The following is a 23,116-nucleotide window of genomic DNA, read 5'->3' on the forward strand; positions in this document are numbered from 1 at the left end:
TCAGCAAAGAGTTGACTTGCCAATCAATCATCACCCTTTTCCCCTGCAGTTTGATCTATTGCCATCATTTGAATGTTGGCATGCTTGCGTTCATCCTGATGAGTGCAAAATGAAAAGCTTCGAAAACATCTCGTATATCAGAAATATAAGAGCAAGAGTTGCAGAGTGTCTCATGCAGTTGCTGATGTCTAACCCAGTCAAACTACCTATCAGGATGGGTGGCATTAATTGGCCACTGGCAGGTAAGCTGCCCAACACTGCCCTCACAGCTGGCATAATTGCAGTGGGGGCAGGGGTGGACGAGAAGGTGACAGGCAGCTACCCACTGGTTTTAACAAGCCACCCTGCTTTCAAATCTGTTGTCCAGGAAGTGTTAAATCCACCACTATGATTTTAATCACCTCTCCTCTCTCTAGCCTAATAACATTTCAGATGCATTTGGTATGTAGAACTAAGTGCAATGAGTTAAATGTTGGGTGCTTTCAATTTCATTTACGGATGGAGAAGAATGGGACGATCTGAGGGCAGTCCCAGACAGCTGGACAATGAAGAAGTGCTGTTGGAGAATACTGTGGTCAATGTTGGTAAAGGCTGGAGGAGAATGAACATCAATCATTTGATCGATTGATTTATTATTATTGTCACATATATTAGTATACAGTGAAAAGTGTTTTTTCTTGCGCTATACAAAGCATACCATACATAGAGAAGAAAAGGAGAGAGCGCAGAATGTAATGTTACAGTCATAGCTAGGGAATAGAGAAAGTTTAACTTAACGCGAGGTAGGTCAGTCAAAAGTCTGATTACAGCAGGGAAGAAGCTGTTCTGGAGTTGGTTGGTACATGACCTCAGACTTGTGTCTTTTTCCCGACTGAAGAAGGTGGAACAGAATATGTCTGGGTGCATGGAGTCCTTAATTATGCTGGCTGCTTTTCTGAGGCAGTGGGAAGTGTAGGCAGAGTCAATGAATGGGAGGCTGGTTTGCGTGATGGATTGGGCTAAATTCATGACCTTTTGTAATTTCTTGCGGTTTTGGGCAGAGCAGGAGCCATACCAAGCTGTGATACAACCAGAAAGAATGCATGATGCATCTTTAAAAGTTGGTGAGAGTTGTAGCTGACAAATTTCCTTAGTCTTCCGAGAAAGTAGAGGCATTGGTGGGCTTTCCAGCTTATCTGGATAGGCGGGGGGGGCGTGGTGGCAAGCAGACAAGTACTGCTGCAGAAGACTCAGATGAGAGCCTCAATGGGGTTGCGTTAACAAAAGTGAACTATCATGCACACCAAGTTCCTGGGTGATCCTTCCATTCAGCCTCCTGACACGGTCAGGAAGGATGATGGAGTCTTGCTCCAAGTTCGCAGAGGGCATTGTGCTGAGCTATTCCTCTCTCTATCATGCTTCAAACCTAGAGGTACTGCTGCTCTATCTCCCATACCTGCTTCAGTCTTTATATGACCAGCTCACCAAATCTCTGTCCTCCCTACGAGCATGCAGCAATACACACAACCAAATCCAGAAACTCACCAAAACACTCCAAAAACATTCTACGTGCTTCCAGAGACTTTGTAATTGCCTAAATGACCTTAACTGCCAGTTTGGTGCCTGGCCCTTTAAATAAAGCTTGTGCTGGGTCCCTCTTGCAGCTGAACACATTTTTTGGTGTGTCATAACCAAATACATCGAATAGATCTGTATGGTCCAAGTTCAAAAACAGAACGCCAAGTCAGCTGGTATAACTTGGAAGGCTCCTGATGCATGAAAGTGACACTCATGTGAACGCCCCTCCCAGCTTGGGCCACCACACTGGCCTTGTCAGAAGAGGATGGAGACATGTCAGAGGGCATCAGGCTTTGACAGTGCCATCTCCGGTGGAACCACAGGTCAAAACTGTGCACTCACTCAAGATTTTTTTCAAATAACCATTCAACCAACAGCATAAAGCTTGGTTACTTTAACAATGCCAAACTGCAAGCGATGGAGTTGCCTACAGGGCAATGTTTGTATCGTGCCTTCCATTACCATTCCTCTTGGTCCCTAATGTAATGAAAGGATTACCATGCACCTGCTCACCTCGTTGTGGCTAGATTCTATGGGGATATTGATGTCACAAACTGAGATGACTGATAATCAGCCCTTTTGGGAGATGTTCTCACCTTTATTCTAACTTAAAGTTATTTCCTCCAAGAAATGATGGCATCATACAGAAATAAAAATCTCAGAGTCCAAATTGATGAGATATCACGTGGGATGAAGTCAAGTTTGTTTGCCATAAAGTTGACAATGGAAATATAAGCTACAAATTGAAACTAGGTGCGGTGATAAATATGAGGGAAATGGTTTTGTGACTTGGATGATACCTTGTTTATAATTTGGAGATCGTCAACTCTACTCATGATTTCCTGAAAAGCTTGGCTGTTGGCCTTGGCTCCCTGTAAACTTGCAAACTTTGCTGTTTTTTTAAAAAGTGAGAATTCCGCCAAATTTTCAGAACATTCTGTGACGACAGCAGGCACAACTACTTTGGAAAAGCTTCAATGGAAATTTTGTTGCAACCTATTGCACCAGAGTCAGAATTATTTAAATTCTGTTACTTAACATAACCTAAAATGATATTCAAATATAGATGTCCTGCTCATTATTTAAAAGTAGGTCGCAGTCTGTGATAAAACTCAGCTGATTCAGGTGATGCCTATTTTAGAGATGTATAGGTATCTGAGCATCTAATATGGAGAGCTCTTGTACATACACATTCCGCACCACGAGTTTATCATACTCTCAAAGGCAGAAGAATGTGTTCAGGACCTGTGCCTGAAACAGAAATTAGGCTCTTTGCACAGACAAATTGGGAACCAAACACTTAGTTCAAGATCCTTTCCTGAAATTGAGTTTCTTTGCATTCAGGCAAATGTCTATACGTAACCAAACCGGTTGTCCTCAAAAGGACCAATCGAGACCACTTCTAAAATGCTTTTTTCAAAAATACTTACCTGAATGAGAAGCCAGGAAGAATGTTGGTCCCAGCTCCAAAGCAGCCTTGAAGACTGCTGTCAGCCTCCTTCAATAACCTCCCTTCCCCTCTGATTGATTTCCTTATAGGACCAATCTAACCTTTATGCACAGAAGGCATCACTAGCCTAATTTGAACGAGGCCAGAGGCTTTATTGCTTTCAGGGCATGGGCAGACCCATTCTGGCACAGATTTCATTGCATAGTCCAACACTATGCAATTTGACCCCCATGTAATTTTCCCATCTCAAAGCCTACATATTTTGAGTTATGTTGCTTAAGCACAATTGCCACATGCTGATTAGTGAGACACGAATGCATCTCAAGATTAAGACTAATTTACACAGCTGATGTTGTCATAGATTAAAAGAAATGAACTAATTTTATCTCTCCCCTGTGTGATAAAGTAGCACCTGCATCTCCTGCTCTCTACTCCGAAACTGTTATAATTAAATATGCTTCTCCAGGCACATTCTACAGTAGTGTCTCCTCGTGTGTTGCACAGAACTAAACCAGCAAAAATAGTTCTTTCTGACAGTGCCAAATGCCAAATTATTGCATGCAACCAGAGTAGCAGCAGTTCACTTGATAAAGAGTACAGTACTCTAGCTTCAATAGTTACAATTGTTGGCCTGAGGTTTCAACTAAGTTGGACTGGCATTCAACCCCCAAAATCAGAAAACCAACTGAAAAGATTGTGCAATTTCAAGCGCAAATTAGGACTGTCATTAGTTGAATTTCTGCAATCTTTTATACTTGTTCAAGGAACATTACAATGGAAACTGGCCACATCCCAAGATCAAATTAATCGCTGTGGCACAAATTGAAAAGGGACTCAAAACTAAACTGCAGTTTTTGATGCAAGGATAGTTGGTAGTTGGCATTTTCTAATTTTTTTAAAATTTGAAATCTAAGAAAATGACTACAGTCAGTAGATGATGGAATAGGCACTCCGATTAAAAATGCTTATTTTTCATGAAAAACACATTTTCAGCTTTTTAATCTGCACCTATCAAGGAATTTATATTTGATTGATTTTTACTCCACTCTTAAAGTTACAAAGTCAGAGTGGACCAGACACACCCAAATCCATTCCCTGCTTGCTTCAAAAAGCAAATTCAAATTGAATCCAATTTATGGTCCCCACAAGAGATGAACAAGTTCCAAACTTACAAAATAGGCATTGCATCCCATCATAGGTTTGATCTGATGCTTGATCTTAGTCAAAATATTTGAATGCAAAATTTAATGCTTAATTTTTTAAAAACTATGTTTTAAAAATATAATCATATTTGAATAAGATCCAATCTGCTCTTTCTGGTGGATGCAAGAAACATTGAATCCCTGCAATGCAGAAGGAGGCCATTCGGGCCATCAAGCCTGTACCGACAACAATCCCACCCATGTCCTATCCCCGTAATCCCATGTATTTGCCCTGCTAGTCCCCCTGACACTAAGGAATAATTTACCATGGCCAATCTACCTAACCTACACATCTTTAGTGTGTGGGAGGAAACCGGAGCATCCGCAGAAAACCCACGCAGACACAGGGAGAATGTGCAAATTCTATTCAGACAGTGACTCGAGGCTGGAATTGAACCCACGTTCTTGGCGCTGTGAGGCAGCAGTGCTAACCACTGTGCCACCATGCCACCCTTGATCCCATGGATTTATTTTTAGAAGAGGAGGGAATTTTTCCCAGTGCGATAAGACATAGAAGCAGAATTAGGCCACTCGGCCCATCGAGTCTGCTCCGCCATTCAAGCATGGCTGATTTTTTTCTCATCCCCATTCTCCTGCCTTTTCCCCATAACCTCTGATCCCCTTATCAATCAAGAACCTATCTATCTCTGTCTTAAAGACACTCAATGACCTAGCCTCCATAGCCTTCTGCAGCAAAGAGTTCCACAGATTCACCTCTCTCTGGCTGAAGAAATTCCTCCCCATCTCTGTTCTAAAGGAACTTTAGCCTGAGGTTGTACCCTCTGGTTCTAGTTTTTCCTACTAGTGGAAACATCCTCTCCACATCCACTCTATCCAGGCCTCGCAGTATCCTGTAAGTTTCAATAAGATCCCCCCTCATCCTTCTAGATTCCAACAAGTACAGACCCAGAGTCCTCAACCGTTCCTCATACGACAAGCTCTTCATTCCAGGGATCATTATTGTGAAACTCCTTTGGACCCTTTCCAAGGCCAGGATATCCTTCCTTAGATATGGGGTCCAAAACTGCTCGCAATACTCCAAATGTTAATATTTGTTCTTAAACCAACTTCATCAAAATGAATTACCTGGTCATTTATCACATTGCTGTGTGAAAAATGGCCACCTTGTTTTCTGACATTAAAATAGTGACTTCAGGAGTAATTTTCTAACTTGAAGCACATCCTGAGGATTTGAAAGTCACTAGATAAATGCAGCATTTTATATTTGCCTTTGAATCAAAGGTGACCATTTCTCAGATAGCCTGGGGAACCAACGGATACAGTTAAAGTCTATTGATTCATATTTGTATCAGTCCAAACCAGGAAACTCAAGTCTGCAATCGTTATTGTACACAAGCCTGAAGTTCAAGCTCTTCTTAGTGACCATCTCTCTCAACCTTTCTGCAGTCTTGTGGTGCATAGGTCAGACCTTTGTTTCTTTCTGTAGCTAACTGGTCCTGAAACAGGATGCTAGCCTGTCGCTTGGGACTTATAGCTTGAGGGACATTACACCACATCAAATGTAGCCACATTCACACATACAGACAAACTAAGGGGCAATTTAGCATCTCCAATCCACCTAAACTCCCATCCCACCATAGTGAACGGAGATTTGGCTAGCCGCCAAATTCTCCGACATCGCTGCAGCGGGAGCGTGGCGCAAATGGCAGATAAGATTGCGACCCATGTCTTTGGATGGTGGGAGGGAACCAGAGCACCTGGCAAAAATCTATGCAGAAACTGGGAGTATGTGCAAATTCCACACAGAAAGACCCCAAGTCGGAATCAAACCCGGGTCCCTGGCGCTGTAAGGTACAGCGCTAATCACTGTGCTAGCATGCCACCCCTTAGTGATCATAGATAACAGTAATGTTGTGTGTTTTTTGAGGATCATATTTATCATGTTTTATTTTTCCTATTTCATTTTACCTAACAATTTACGAGATGGAGTTGGTTTCAGTTTAAGTTGTGACATTTTCAATTGCATTCAGGAAACATTTTCAAGAAATGAAAGATATTTTGCATGATTCAACAGGGAATGAATTATGGCTAAAGCATTTGCCAAAGGTAGATTTGACGCAGGGCAGATATAGTGTGTAAAAAGATATAGAGAGTCTGAAAAACGTGCTGGTTAGGTGCATTGACCTGAACTGGCACTGGGATGTGGCGACTAGGGGATTTTCACAGTAACTTCATTGCAGTGTTAATGTAAGACTTACTTGCGACTAATAAATAAAGTAAAAATTGCTTCTTAATTTATTGAACTGAATTAGCATTTGTGAGGGTCATCTGCAAATAATAATTTCACAATCTCAACGCAAACATTCAAAGTGTACCTGAAAAAAGAAGTCCAGAACAGAATTTTGGTTGCCAGGAGAGTTGGCAGTTTCCATGATGGCACCTCCTGGCACACATTCCACCTGCTGCTGTTGAAAGAATGTCTCCTGTATATACTGATGGATCTTCTCATTAGTCATGTTGATGCAAAGCTAAGGGACAAGAACACACATTTCATTTTTTCCCAGTACATATTGATGCTTGTAACAATAGTGAAAAATTAATGCTGGCATTTAGTTGATCACTATTTCCAAATATTAAATATTACTCATTAAAATAAAAGCAAAATATTGTGGATGTTGAAAATCTGAAATAAAAACAAAAAATGCTATAAAAACTCAGCAAGTCTGGCAGCATCTGTGGAGAGAGAAACAGAGTTAAGGTTTCAAGTCCAATATGACTCTTCTTTTATTCTGAAAAGTTGTATTGGAGTCAAAGCGTTAACTTTGTTTCTCCCACTATAGATGCTGCTTGACCTGATGAGTTTCTTCAGCATTTTCTTTTGTTATATTAAACATTACTCCATCCTTTTAAAAATGCTTTCTTTTCCAATTTCCATGCTTTGACTTTGTGCTCCTGGTAAAGAAGCTTGCCTTCCAGGAGTGGATATCACAAATTCAGGATTTCTTCAATACTTCTCCCACAGAACATAAGGAGTAGATGGTATAGCCCAATGAGCCTACTCCACCATTCAATACAATAATGGCTGATTTTGGAAATCAACTCCACTTTCTCGCCTGCTCTCCATTTTCTTTGATTCCCTGACAGACCAAAAATCTCTCTATGCCAGCCTTAACTGTACTAAACAATGGTTTAAGAACATAAGAAATAGGAGCAGGAGTAGGCCATCTAACCCCTCAAGCCTGCTCCACCATTCAATAAGATCATGGCTGATCTGATAGTGGGTTCAGTTCCACTTACCCACCTGCTCTCCATAACCCTTAATTCCCTTAATGGTTAAAAATCTATCTATCTGTGACTTAAACACATTTAACGAGATAGCCTCTACTGCTTCATTGGGCAGAGAATTCCAAAGATTCACTACCCTCTGGGAGAAGAAGTTTCAACGAGAGTGCCTCTCATCTACTAAACTCCAGAGAATTCAAGCCCAATTCAAGCATTCTCTCATCATAGGACAACCACTTTATGCCAAGGACCAATTCAGTGAACCTTCAACACTGCCTCCAATGCAAGTATATTATTCCTTAAATGAGATCAAAACTGTACATAATATTCCAGCTGTGGTCTCACCAGAGCCCTGCACAATTTTATTCCTTTACTCCAATCCTCATATGATAAAGGCCAACATGCCATTTTCCTTCCTGACTGCTTCCTGCACCTGCAAAACTTTCTGCATACCTCGTATGAACACACTCAAATCTCTTCGAACTTCAGCACTTACAATTTTCACACATTTTAAATATTCTGCTTTTCTCTTCTTATGACTGAAGTGAATAACTTCACCCTTCCCTATATTGTACTTCAGCTGCCTTCTTGCTGCCCCCTCACTTAGCCAATCTCTGAGAATACAAGTGTGGGGCAAGATAGGTTTCGAGTGAATGCTGTCAATATGCTGCAAGTTGAGGCATCGTGAGATGCAGTTTTAAACAATATTTGTTAATTGAGCTAATTGCACCCATGTTGTTGTTTTATTGGTAAGTATTTTTGTTGGTTTTACTGATATCTAAAAATCTTCACCAAAAGTTGTCTAGTCATTAATAGTTTAATGTTACTGATCCAATATTTGCTAAGACCTGAGATTGATTCTGCTGTTTGTCGGTCAAAGTTGACAGAGGTTAATACTCGGAATGCCCTTAAATATTTCATAAACTTCAAGGAATAACGAGAAGTGCAAATCTTTAAGCAGAAGTTTGGTGGCAGATGTTGAATTAATTCGGAGATAGTCAACATCATCAAAAATTAACTATTAGTATTTTTGAAGGAAAAATACAGTAACATATGAATCAAAAAATGTTTACAGACCTACAGACTGAAATACTTAATAACAACATCACAGATAATAGGGTGTAAATTATCCAATAGAAATTATGGAGGTTGTACTTTCTGAAACATTACCTTTCAAAGTGTTAGAGAATCGAGGGAGCCGAATTTAGGGAGTTAGGAGTTAAACTAAAAAGTAGGACCTCAAAGGTAGTAATCTCAGGATTTCTACCTATGCCATCTGCTAGTAAGAGTAGGAATGTCAGGATAGCTAAGATGAATACGTGGCTTGAGGGATGATGCAAGGGGGAGGAATTTAAATTAATGGGACATTGGAACCGGTTCTGGGGATGGTGAGCCTGAGCAGGACTGGAACCAATGTCCTTGGAGGAGTGTTTGCTAGTGCTACTGGGGAGGGTTTAAGCTAATGTGGCAGGGGGATGGGAACTGATGCAGGAAGTCAGAGGGAAGTAAAGTGGAGACAGAAACAAAAGGCAGTAAGGGGAAAAGTGGAAGGCAGAAAAAGTAAAGACAAAAATCAAAAAGGGCCACAGTAGAGAGTACAGAAACTGTGGAGAATTCAGTGAATGGGTCCAGTAAAGCTAAGAGAAATAAAACACAGGGAGAGTGTACTGACATCTGGAAGACAATGGGCTTATTAACGAAAGGCAGCATGGTTTTGTGCAGGGGAGGTCATGTCTCACAAACTTGATTGAGTTCTTTGAAGAAGTGACAAGAAAAATTGGCCAGAGCAGGGCAGTGGTTGTTATATACATGGACTTCAGTGAAGACTTCGATCAGGTTCCTCATGGCAGGTTGATACAGAAGGTGAATTCATATGGGATCTGAGGTGAGCTGGTAAGGTAGATACAAAACTGGCTTGGGCATAGAAAGCAGAGAGTAGCAGTGGAAGGCTACTTTTCTAACTGGAGATTTGTGACAAGCGGTGTTCCACAAGGATCAATGCTGGGGCCTCTGTTGTTTATAATATATATATAAATGACTTGGAGGAAAATGTAGGTGGTCTGATTAGTAAATTTGCAGATGATACAAAAATTGGGGGAATAGCGAATAGTGAGGATTGTCAGAGGATACAGCAGGATATAAGTCGGCTGGAGACCTGAGCCGAAAGATGGGAGATGGAATTTAACCTGGACAAATGTGAGGTGATGCGCTTTAGAAGGTCTACTGTAGAAGGAAAGTTTACAGTAAATGGTAGAGCACTTAGAAATATTAGCATACAGAGGCATCTAAGTGTGCAGATCGACAGTTTCCTGAAGGTGGCAACTCAGGTGGACAAGACGGCATTTGGCATGCTGGCCTTCATCGGTCAAGGCATTGAGTATAGGAATTAGAAAATCATGCTGCAGCTGTATGAGACTTTGGTCTTATACAGCTGCAGCATTTGGAGTATTGTGTACAATTCTGGTCCCCACGGTACCAGAAGTATGTTGGTGCATTGGAAAGGGTAACCTTTCGGTTCTGATTTTCTAATTTTTTTTGGGATGCTTTCTGTGTATGTATTCCAAACATATGCTGCATTTTGGTCAAACTATCAAAATAGCAGATTAGAATTGAGAGTTAGCAAATGCTTACACACCTAATGATAGTCAACTTTAATAAACCCTCTTTTGTTCAGTTACAGAATTCCTCTCACTATTGCTGTGATGAATCCTGTTCATGGCAGCTGGAAAATTTAAATTCAGCTAATTAAGTAAATTCTGAAAAACATTTGGATTGTTGTAAAAAAATAATCAATGCCCCTAAGGAAAAGAAAACTACTGTCTTTATCTGATGCATCTCCAGATCCATAACAATACTATTGACTCTTAATGCTCTCTGAAATGGATTCGCAAGCAACTCAGAAACAACAAAGTATAAGAGTAAAACAAAATGGACCACTCAATGTCAAACTTTACACTGGATACAGCAAAGGCACAACCAATCCAGTCAACCCTGCAAAATCCTCCTCACTTACATCTGGTGACTTGTGCCATAATTGAGAGAGCTGTCCCCTGACAAGCTTAGCATAGTAATTGTCACAGATTCATACTTTCATGAGTCCATGAAATTTCCCTGCCCAATTCTATTCTGCAACCTTCCCTGCCCTTTGCTCTGTCTCACACTGATGAGCTATTGCATTGTAGTTTAATGTAAAGCTTTCTTGTGTTTCATTCATCACTCATAACTTTGGGAACTGTGTCTAAACTGTTCCCACTCCATTCATTAGGACTCCCACCTGTTCATAGGCATTCTTCTGGAATTCTTCAAAGCCAAAGATGTCTAATATCCCAATTTCAAGTGCTGAGTTCCTGTGAACATAAGAAAGCAGAGGTGATACATGAAGACACCAACACTCACTGCAAGTTCAATAATGCCAATGATGATAGTAGTGTAGGCCTCACACATTTGGCTAAGGTGATTTTTAAAATAAAACAAACAAATAGGAAACTTTTCTGTCCTGCTGACAAAGAGAATTGTGAGCAATATTTATGAAATTCTAAAAAATCTATTGAAACAAATTCATGTAATCTTGCTGCAAAAGTGCCTAAAATTCATCATGGGTTAGGGCTCCAGGATGTTCTTAGCGCAATTATGCAGGGCATGATTTTATTTTGCAACAGCTTATAAAAGTGGCATTTCTTGCCTTGCCTGATTAAAAGTGGAGTAGGAGTTCTCTGTGTGTTGGTAACAGGGTAATTCTAATTGATTTGGTACCTTGAGCACAGACAGTTAAACTGAGAGACTCAACCCAATCAAACCTTAAGAGTTCTTCAGGACAAGAATAGCAATGTATTAGGATTTTCCTGTTGCTTGAGAAGCTGGGTGGAATTTTACGAGAATGATTCTAAGTGTCCAGTTCGTGTGAAAATGGGGGAGTTCCTGATCCATTTTTTGGGTGCGTTTTCACGCCCAATCTTACATACTTAGTCTTGAAAAAATGCTGTAGACTGTTTCTAGCTGCTGCAGGCAGTGGCTAGCCTTAATTCGCCAGCCAGGCTGTAGAGGGAGCTACTGTGCATGTGCAGACCTCTGATGCTGCACATGCACAATTGCAACAGCAGGGGTCTAACAGACAGTGAGAGAGCTGTCAGGCCCCTGCTACAAACTCCACCCCCCCCTCCCCCCCCCGCAATCGTGGGGGCCCTGCTACCGATCACGAGTCCCACAATGCATGAACATCTAGCTCCCGCTGTCCAGACCGATCGCACCCCCTCCCCTGACCCAATCGCATCTACAGAGTGCGCAGCGCCCCTCCCCCCACTCCCTCCATCTGATCACATCTGTATAGTGCGCAGCGTGCCCCACCCCCAATTGGGCCGCCCCTTCGGACTCCACCCCCATAGGCCCAGATGATTGGGCACCGGGCTCACTATATACATGCAAATAATTATTTAAATGAATTTAAATAAATTATTCAGCCTCTCGCTCATTTCCAGCGAGAGGCTGACCTCACTTGAAATCTGGCTCTTGTAAAATCGTGAGAGCAGATAAATCGGGCGTTTTCCTGATTTCTCAGCTCCCGTGCGAATTTACTCGCTCGCTCTGCCCATCGATGGGTGGGGCGAGCCGGTCAAATCCCAGCTGCTGAGAAGGGCTCCTTAATGCCATTCAAAAATAAAATATTTTTTGTGCCATTCTGTGCGATCCGTTGCCTCATCTGATAGGATACATGGGTGGATGGTTGACATCTTCTTCAGTTGGTCAATGTGGCTCTATAACTGGGGCAAGGGGATGTTCGTGCTGAGGCAGTTAACCTCTTTTCCTATTGCTGTGGTATCCACTTAGTCTTTGATCAATAAATACCTGATTCTAGCATGTAGTTAGGAATACTGTGGAATCACGAGAACAAAGTTAGTTTTTACCATTATGCGATACAGAACACTAGAGTATTGTACCAGTTGCTGCGAAATATGGACTCAAAGTCCATAGTTGGAGTTCTAGTTATCTGGGGCACAGTATAATTAAGAAAATAAGTCACTCCTGAAAATTATGTCATGGGAATGGATTTTGAGTGAGATCTACCAAAAACTTCACCAGCTAACCAAAGACATTCAACTGTTTAAAGAAGATCTGTTCTTTTTTTAAAATACCAGAATAGATGCTGCCCAACAATGGCCGCTGCATATCACCTGATGTAAAAATTACAATATGATCACTTTTCTGAGAAATTCCTGCAAACCAGTTTTGGGGTGGGGAGGGGGATATGTGTGTGTGGTGGTGATTGTTAAGGTTCACTTCAAAAGGAGTCTTAAAAGGAAGGTATTAAAAATGCAAAGAGCTGGACTTTAGTCAACTGTAGTTGTGTCAAGACAGTGGGAACCAGTAGCCAGCCAAATGCTTAACTGTGACGATAATGTGCCTTTAAGAAATGTATTTTAATGATGTTTCTCAGAAGGTTTTTCAAGCCATCCTAACATTTTATTGGTGCCATGATGTCTGTAACCAGTGTCCTCTAATTGTTATTGAAGCAATACAATGGACATCATGTTGATTTTAATCGGGACTAATGAAATGTTCTGTGGTTTAGTGGTCTTCTGAGGATTGCTGAATAGCGCTTGATTTGGTGATGATTGACAGGCCTGGGTACAGATTTTTTTCCCCCACAGAGAAGTCCAGTTTTTAGTTTAGGTTCTCAGTTGCTGCTAGAAGCTGATGGAAGCAGACAGTGTCTCTGTCTCTCTTTCTCTCTCCAGAGGCTTGCTGAAAGTTCCAGAAGCCTCAGAGATTTGACCCAACATTCAAAGGATCAATTCACATAGCTGCTAAAAGCTGCAAATCCAGTATCACATGAGCATACTAGTTTCTTTGTCAAGTCTGAAGAAGGGGCTGTGTTTAACTTGGAACTGCAGAGATTGCTAGCTGTTAGGAGTTATACTGTGTCGTATTTAATTCTTTTAATTGGTAAAAGTTATGCTAAATCTTTTTGTTATATTTTAACTGTGTTTTTAAATAAACTTTGTTTGATAAAAGCTTCCTAGTGGGTCACTTGAATCATACCTGCAGTGAAATGGCCTGGGTCTTAACACAGGCAATAACACAAACTGGCAATAGTAAACTGGCAGCCCGTTTCATACACCACCTAAATTTATTTTCCACTGATTTCAATGGGTGGAATGTAATATAGGATAAATTTTTCTCCTTAACTTTTTGTTTAAATTGCTGAGTTAAGAGTGTCAATCAAACGCATCCATACATTAATGTGCCAATATCACATGGCAGGATGTCACCTTATTCATTTGCATAATGTAACAATACCTTTAGCGTACATTTTTCCTGTCAAACTTCAGAGGTGATGCATATTTAGATGTACAAATTTTGTGTTATGTGATCACCTGAATCGCTCAAATTGAGTATTTGTAAAACAACAACTGATGTTTGTAGAATAAAGGGTTAACTGTAACAATAGCTACAACAAATGCATAAGGAGCTCTGTAACAATGCTGTCACACAGAACAGAAGGAGGAGAATCTCAGAGATGAGCAGTGGCTCTGTCCTAGTACAGTAAGAAGTTTAACAACACCAGGTTAAAGTCCAACAGGTTTATTTGGTAGCAAAAGCCACACAAGCTTTCGAGGCTCTGAGCCCCTTCTTCAGGTGACTTTAACCTGGTGTTGTTAAACTTCTTACTGTGTTTACCCCAGTCCAACGCCGGCATCTCCACATCTGTCCTAGTACACAGTTGAGAATGAAAATAAAGATTACTTTGAAAAAGGGTCTTTGCCTCCAACCAAATCTCTTACTAAGAGTAAGACACACAACATCTTCCACGATGAATGAGGACAATTTTGTGCAAATCAAAATTAAAAAGTGGGGCTATAAAAACAAATTGTTAAGGACATGGGTTTCATTAATAACATCACATACCATATCTGGTATAGAAGAAAAAATGTAAATAAGTTGAAACTCCTCTTTGATTTTACATTTCTAGGGCCTAACTATAAAAACATGCACCAAAAACCTGGAACACCATGACCATTGCCATTGTAGGCAAAGTTTTAAAACAATAATTTTTACTGTTTTTGTTCTGGAATTTGTGTTTTGTGTCTCCAAACATTAAGTACACACATAAAGAACTGTAAGGCCAAACATTAATGCTTAAATTGCGGTCCGGTTTGTGTGCTTTAATCTACAAAATACAAAGCAGACAGAATGGGTAGAATTGAACATCTGCTGGGTGGGTGTGCACCTGACTCAGAAACTCATTAAATGATGCGTGATGATGCTGGGCGTGGATCCGAACATCATCGCGCACTCACATGATATTTCAGTTGGAGAATGCTGGCCCTGATCTGCACATGCATGCTGACAGTTATGCTGCTTGTTGAGGGATTAAATCCCACTCAAACACTTCATGTGCCCCGTGCTATTTCAAGCTCGGGCATGGGAAACACGGGTGGGTGGAAACAACTGTCTTTAAACATTTTGTATTCCAGGGCGGGATAAAAGGGGAATGGAGCAGGTGCTGGATGTGGAGTTGGGAGTTTCAGGGAGTGAGTTGGGGTGGTGTTTTGGGGATTTGAGAGTGTTTTCCGTGGTTGGGCTCAGCACAGTATGGAGCTCTCAGGACATTGCTGTCCACTTGCTGGCCACCGGAATTCCCTTCCCTCCCCTCCCACCAGCTCTGGCCATTCTGCAGGCAGTGATACCTTTGTGGCCTCTGCATGCCCCCCCCCCCCCCCCGCCACCCCGATGTCCAATCTAGCCGTCCCCCCGGCAGTGGCGATCCTCCCCACCACCCTCACACCGGCAGATCCCCCACCCCGCTGGCCCTCCCCAGGGTTAGACCGCCCCCCCCCCCCCCCCCCCCCCCCCCAGCAGACCACCACCCCTCCCCCCCCCCCACCAGCCCCCCAGCAGACCACTACCCCTCCCCCCCCACCATCCTGCCCCGATTGCAGGCCTCCCTCCAGCCCAGACCGATCCCAAGGCAGTGGGACCTCCCAACCCCACCAACTACCCATAATAGGCCCCACCCTCTTGGCACTGCCCAATGCCCGATGGACAGTGCCAAGATGCCCCATGCATGGGCATGTTGCTCCTTGGGTAGTGCCAGGGGCACAGGCTGGCACTGCCAGGGTGTCCATGCCCATGGGGCACCACCACCCCGCCCCCCGACTCCCTGGGGGGCCCCTGATTGCCCCTTCACTCCGGCAGGGTCTCTCACTAGTTCCCCAAACATGGGGAGCTACTTTAAACCCCGCCGGAATGAAGTACTCCTGGTGGGGTGGGAGATGCTGTCAGGCCTGGCAAGTTCCATGCCGGGTCCGATAATCACATTTAAAATACATTTAAAATATGTTCAAACATATTCAAATGACTTACCTCACTTCCTGCGCGTTCCCGGCGGAGCCATTTTCTTCCGGGTGGGAGATGCGTACGGGTCGTAAGCACTCACAGGGAACCTGCGAGCTGTCCGACATGTGCATCTCCTGACCCGACCCGCCACAGAAGTTGCGGGTCGCAATGGGAGAATCAGGCCCAATATGTGGGACTATGCTGTATTGATTACAACTTTTTGGGGCAACGAGTGATGGGCAAAAAGTGAGGCCTTGTCAGAGTCATCCACAAACAATTGTAAAATGACAAATATTATTTTTTATGTTGTAGATGAGTAATTTTTTTAGCAATTTAATTTCATCCTAGCAATTACGGGGTTAGCTTTGATGACAAGAAGGAAGATTACTACCTGAATGGCTGTAAATTGGGAGAGGGGAGTGTGGACTTGGGTGTCCTTGTGCACCAGTTGCTGAAGGCAAGCATACAGGTGCAGCAGGCAAATGGTATGTTGGCCTTCATTGCAAGAGGTTTCGAGTACAGGAGCAGGGGTGTGTTGTTGCAATTATAGAGGGCCTTGGTGAGGCCACACCTAGCTTATTGTGTGCAGTTTTGGTCTCCTTTTCTGAGGAAGGATGTTCTTGCTCGCCAGAGAGTACAGCGAAGGCTTACCAGGCTGATTCCAGGGATGGTGGGACTGATGTATGAGGAGAGATTGACTAGGTTAGGATTGTTTTCACTGAAGTTCAGACAAGTGAGGAAGGATTTCATTGAGACTTATAAAATTAGAATCATAGAATCTGTACAGTGTAGAAAGAGGCCATTCAGCCCATCAAGTCTGCACCGACCACAATCCCACCCAACCCCTATCCCCATAACCTCACATATTTGCCCTGTTAATCCCTCTAATCTATACATCCTGGAATACTAAAGGGCAATTTATCATGGCCAATGCACCTAACCCGCACATCTTTGGACATTTAAAAAGACTAGATAGGGTAGATGTAGGGAGGATTTGCTGATGGTGGGAGTGTCCAGAACCAGGGGTTACAGTCTGAGGATTTGGGGTAGCCCATTTAGGACGGAGGTGAGGAGACATTTCTTCACCCAAAGAGTGGTGAGCCCGTGGAATTCTTTACCACAAGAAATAGTTGATGCCAAAACATTGAATGTATTCAAGAGGCGGCGAGATATAGCACTTGGGGTGAATGGGATCAAAGGTTATGGGGAGAAAGCAGGATTAGGCTATTGAGTTGGACGATCAGCCATGATAGTGATGCATTCATCTGCAGAGCAGGTTCAAAAGGGCCAAATGGCCTCCTCCTATCTTCTATGTTTCTATGGCCTTAGGACTGAATTAAGCATTTAAACCTGGCTGAGTTTTATATCCAGTTGTGTGAGAGAGATAAGAAGATGGATTGCAATGGCATAACTTCCAGCTCACCACTGATGAAGCCTTGAGTTTCTTTTCTCAAATATTTTGTTATTTAGATAAAAAAAGACTTGTGATTTGGCTGAGGACAAACTTAGACAGAAATAGGACAGAAACAACAACACTTACCCATCCTTGTCATCCTGGCTCTGGAGGTAACAATTAATGCTGTTCACCAAGAAGCTAAAAAGACGGCTATAAAGTGACTTTGCCAGAAGGTCCCGGTACACATTTGCCACATCTACTGTGTGTCTCTTCAAAATCATATCCCCTATAGCGGAACAAAATAGAAAAAAAGAAAGATTACTTATATTTTAAGTTTACAAAATATGCTGAATTAATAAAAAAGGATCCTGTAGAGCATGAAACTTACCTTTAAAATACTGGACATCAGATGTTAAGGCTGAACTGAGGTCATCAGCTGAGACTTGCAGAATGCCAGCCACTGAAAAACAACTTGAACTTCAAATTGTGTGTTTATCAGCTCAGTTATTATCATTTCAAAATGGAGACAGTTCAGCAAAAATTTTTTTTAAAAACACTTAAAATCTCATGTACGTCCCAGTGAAGCTATGACACAGCAACAAAGCCCTGAAGGTTGTAAGGCTGGGTTGGACTGGTGAAATCAACCAGGACAACACTTATTCATTCTTAGGACAAGGAACAGTGGAAATCTGAAATTTTCACTTTCAGAAGGCCGCACAAACTGAATCAACTGAAATTTTCAGGAGTGGGATGAATTGATTTTGTCAGGCAAGGACATAGCGAGAAATGAATCAGAGACAGTTAAATGCAATTGAAGTATAGATCAGCCACTATCAAGCAAAAGCAGAACAGGCTCGAAGGGCAGAATATTCTACTCCGGTCCCTGTGTTCATGTGGCAACAGAGAGGTGAGAAGATCTCTCCCTTTTAATGCTGTCCTGGAATTAATTTGAGTTCTGCTGAATCAACCCCTAGTGAAGTTGAGCCCACAATATGAAGTTCCCTTGGATATGATATGAATTGCATGGGCTTTGAGGGGCCATGGGGGTTGGGGTTGGGGAGAAAGTGGGGGGAACCTCTCCTGCTGCTGGTTAGATTGAGCTCGGAGCAGGGGCAGGCAGGTAGGCGGCAAAAAAGATTTAACAAACCCCGCCCCCCCCTCCACCTTCAAACCCATTGGTGGAGGAGCATGAAATCATGCCAAATATAACCTCAACCAAAATGAAATAATTTATTTCCACATTTTCCATAACATAAAAATCATAATTGGCCAAGAGAGATTGAGTTGAATTTAATAACAAACTTGCATATAGTATAGATTGTTTACAGTGCTAATTGTGTATCTGGGAACAGTTGTACATAATGTTGGTCCAGAATTGTGTACATTGTGCAGAGTTGTGTACATTGTATAATATTGTACAATCTGTTAGAAGCACACAGCACAAATGGATCAAAATATAAAATTCAAACTCCTGGTCACTGATAACTAGTTGTATTCTCCAACATTTCCAGGCACCACCTTCAGAAAAACAACTGACAAATCATTTTGTTTGTTCAGTGATGTATAACATTTTAGTGTTCCAAGCATTTTTAATTTGTATGATTTTGATGCAGAACCTGCCTTTCAATAAAGAAAGCATTTTTAAAATTAAGGCTAAGCTTTGAGCAGCAAGAAGCACTTACAGGAACTCAAACTGCAGCACTTTTTGTGTCTGAATTTTCAATTTACACATTGAGCTGAATCACTAACAGTGACCTCAAGCTCTTGCCAGAGCTCTAAAACTACAAATTATCGAGTCTGTATGAGGCTTCCCTAACATTGAGCACAGCAATACTGATGAGGCTAGCCATGTTTACCAGCTTACATTACAACTACCACCAGGATAATTGTACCCAACTATTCCTATCAAGTTATGCTGTTTGCTTATGGATAGATAGGAATAACACCAATGGCAAAGGATGCGACTGCATTAGTCCAAAATCAGTGGGCTGGAAAATGCTGGAAGGTTCTGGTAGAAACCTGTCAGTTTGTCATGCTGCATTTTCCCTCAGTGCCTGTGGAATGTTAAGTGGTGGCACAGTGTTAAGTGTTGTGCTGGCTCCATCTGCTGATGTATTTGTTATTCATCCATCCAGACACACTGTCAGACAGTAACTGGTGATTGTTTGTTCTTCAGCACACTGACCTTGTTCCAGTAATTGCACATCAGACACGTATGCTGTTTCAGTGTCTGTCAGAGTCAAAAATTGGATATCCCCAAGAAGCAAGATCGCAGACAGAATCAGAAACAAGTTGTCAACTTCCTAAAATCAGAAAAACAAAACAGTGAAGAAGCATGTTTCAATCTTCTATGAGTTTATTTTCCTGTTAAATTGCAACATAACACATTTTCTGATCAGTTCGACATATCATGTTACCAATCAGGAGTATTTTAAACCCGTGTTATAATTTACTGAATCAACAATGGTTTTAAGAATGAGAACTGGTTACATTAGATCACAATTTCTAAGTTGCATCAGTAACATTTCTCAAACTTAAGTGACAAATACCAAAATATGTCAAAAGAAAATTGACAACAGGTCAGCTGTCTTAGGTGGCTTGCAGGAATCAAAAGGAAGTCACATAAAATAAATATCCAAGCATAAATATACAATTGTCTAATCTGTCATGTGCTATTGCTCAGTGAGAAATGCAAATCTGATTTTCTTTTCTTGCATTGCAGAAGTCACATTATTTTGTGTTATTAAGTCAAATTATTGTTTCCTAATATTCAATTAGTCATTCCAGCAGACTGCAATGTTAAAGATGCTTAAAAAAACTCTCATTGTACATTTATACACACTGGAATTCATACAGTCAACATTTTCTGAATGTGACTAATAACATGTTACAGCAAGATCATTGTCCACTTGAAAACGTATAAAGCCATTAACAGTCAATATTTTAACTACTGCACTTTGAGATAGACTTTTGAGTGGCCCATTCATTGTGTGGGCATTGGACAATAAGCCCATTGCCATCTGGATAACATTGGCTGTAGATCTAAACATTTCATGGTGGGTCAACTGGGAGAATGAGAGATGAATCCAACAAATCCTCCATGAATCTGGAGCAGGCATAAGTCAACCAATCTGCTTAATGATTCTCGAAGCAGTCTTGTTGGCCTCCTTCATTATAAATGAAAATCCCCCAAAATCCATTGATTGGTTAATTCTTTTTTATAGCATCACCCAAATCTGTGATTACTACCACCTAGAATTACAAGGGAAACAAGGGCATGGGAACACCATCACTGCCAGATCAGATTCCCTCTCGAGTCACACATGATCCTTACTTGGACCTATATTGCTGTCTCCTCATTGTCACTAGGTCACTATTCTAGAACTACTGTGGAGTACCTATAGGGCGCAGTTCAAGATAGCCCATCATCAGGTACTTATAAGTCACCAGGGATGTGCAATTAAATACCAGATTCACCCCCAAAGTGCACATCCAAAAGAATAATATAAATAGAAGTTACATCTAATAGAGCCTTGATATTGTTACAAAGTTGGGGTTTGTAAAATTGTCTGTTTCAAAGGTGGTTTTGCTTTTTCTGTACTTAGAGTTAAAAAGAGAGAGAGATACAGATGCATGCTGTACACAGACTGAAACATTTTATCGTGAGGCTAGACAGCAGTGTTGCCAGGACAGCAGGCTGTTTTTGAAGTTTGCCCACTCATTTTAAATTAGGCATTTGAATAACAGCAGCCTATCAGATTTGAATTTGATGTTTTGGTAACCTGTAAACTAATCCTATTGTGGGGATGTTGCTATGTCATCAGGGGGTATAAGAGCCAGGTCCCAGCTCCAGAGAGCCAGCATGCAACTGCCTCTTCCACAGCTCTCAGCTTGAGAGAGAGAGAGACACACAGTCCACAACTGTCTCTGCCACAGCTAATTGCTTTTAACTCAAAACCTTATCTGAATTCAAAAGGTATGAAAAGAAAACCTCATCTTGATAGTGAAGACAGAAGAAATCAGCAAAGAAGACAGAAGATTCCAGAAGATAAAACCTGGTTACATTTTGAGAGTGACTAAAAATTCTATTTTTTTTGTTAATAAGTATTTATCTAAACAGCATTCTGTTAGAATAATATTTTATTTGGTTTGTTAATGATTTAGTTAAGCTGTTCACCGTTGGTTAGAGCTGGCTGGCTCTCTATAGCTGGGGGCTGGTTCTTATACCCTCTGATGACATAGCAACATCCCCACAATGGGATTGGTTTACAAATTACCAAAACATCAAATTCAAATCTGTTAGGCTGCTGTTATTCAAATGCCTAATTTGAACTGATTGGGCAAACTTCAAAAACAGCCTGTTGTCCTGGCAATACTTGTTGATTTCACAGAGTCTCAGGTAGTTATTTTGATTTAACCACTAAAAGTTGCTGAAGAGCAGATCGTGCTATTTCCCATGCACTTTTAACAGATTATGAGGCAAGGTACTCTTCTTTGAGTGGTTCAGTGTTAGTTCTCAGAGAGGGGATCAATCTCCCTTTTATAACAATATGTGTCCCCCGTATTAAATTGAAGCAATTCAGTGAATAGTCAAGAGGCAACTTGACCTTTTTTTTGTGTCACAATGCACATTTCCTCAAATCTTCTTGAAACAAGGTCTTAAAACATCTATCTTGGGCACAGATTCTCCATAAGAGTGGTTATATAATCATGCACTCTTCCTTCTTGGAGGTTACATTTCTCCCTGTTTTTAAGAACCTTACCTGCAACCAAAACTAAACAAAGCAAAGCAATCATATTCCCAGACCACTTTGGTGATATTATCACTCTTATTATTTAATCACTCCTCCTTTCACCCAATCACAAATAATCCCCTTTATTCTTTGTCTGCCTCCACCATCTTTTTCCTACCACTGTAGCCGCTTAAAAGCTGTTCAGCTGCAACATCTTCCAGTTCTAATGAAAAGCCATTGACCTGAAATGTCAACTCTTTCTGCAGATGTTGCCTGAACAACTAAGTGATTCCTGTATTTTGTTTTGTTTCTCTAATGTATAAACTTTAATGTGCAGAGGAAGAAAGCCACAAAAAACACATAAAATTGAATAGTAATACTAATAATAACATGTTCAACAGGAGCAGATACATAAATGTATGCAGCGACATATAGAGACAGATTGCAAAGGAAGTGGATCAGGTTAAAGTTTGTACCCGGCTACTTGAATCACATTAGCTAGTACTCCACGAGGAAAGCAGCACCTTTTTGTTTGAACAAAAATTAAATCTTATGAATAAATTGAAATAAATGCTGCCATCAAAGGTGCCATATTTTGAAAGCAGACCCTATTCTTTTGCCAAGTGGATGTAAAGGTCCCATGGCACTAATTCCGTAAGGGAATTATCCTGGTGTCATGGCCAACACTCATCTAACATTTAACACCATCAAAATTAGGATTATTTGGTCACTTTGCTCATCCCTATTTGGGGGACAAAGCTGTTGCATTTCCCTACAAGAGTGGCAATATTTCCAAAAGTACTTTATACATTGTGAAGCACTTTGGGAAGGTAATGAAATAAATGCCCTTGATGTAGGTTCTTTGTTCCTTTGTATGGTGTAAGAATCACCCCAATTTGATTCACAAAAATGCAAAGGGAAAAGATACACGGAAACAGGAAAAGGGGAGACTAGGAAAGGTGACCAAAGCTTGGTTGAAAAAGTTGGTGGAAATGGTCTTAAAGTTTAGAAACACATTGAATTTTTAATGCTGCTCCACTTCCTGTTCAGCAGCTGGTGTGTGAAACACCCTGAATTTGGCACTGCACTGCAACATAAACAAGATAGTGAGTCAGCTTCCCAAGGAATTGGAACCCACCTTATGATATGAAAGCTGAATTAGTCTGCTCAAGTTGCAGATACATACTCCCAGCAGGCAAAC

At 41.4% G+C, this 23,116-nt stretch overlaps 1 protein-coding gene across 2 annotated transcripts in view; it reads right to left on the reverse strand.

The window, feature by feature from the left end:
• Positions 1 to 23,116, reverse strand: part of myo16 (myosin XVI) — a 427,463-nt gene that overhangs the window by 169,109 nt on the left and 235,238 nt on the right. For both annotated transcript variants that reach the window (XM_078221662.1, XM_078221663.1), the window contains exons 15-19: positions 19,368 to 19,485; positions 17,571 to 17,642; positions 17,327 to 17,468; positions 10,727 to 10,799; positions 6,546 to 6,698 (exon numbers count right to left, since the gene is read on the reverse strand). In XM_078221662.1, coding sequence (XP_078077788.1) covers positions 6,546 to 6,698; positions 10,727 to 10,799; positions 17,327 to 17,468; positions 17,571 to 17,642; positions 19,368 to 19,485 — 558 coding nt within the window. The remainder of the gene's footprint in view (positions 1 to 6,545; positions 6,699 to 10,726; positions 10,800 to 17,326; positions 17,469 to 17,570; positions 17,643 to 19,367; positions 19,486 to 23,116) is intronic.

This window comes from Mustelus asterias, chromosome 10, assembly GCF_964213995.1.
Source record: "Mustelus asterias chromosome 10, sMusAst1.hap1.1, whole genome shotgun sequence".
NCBI classification, from domain to species: domain Eukaryota; kingdom Metazoa; phylum Chordata; class Chondrichthyes; order Carcharhiniformes; family Triakidae; genus Mustelus; species Mustelus asterias.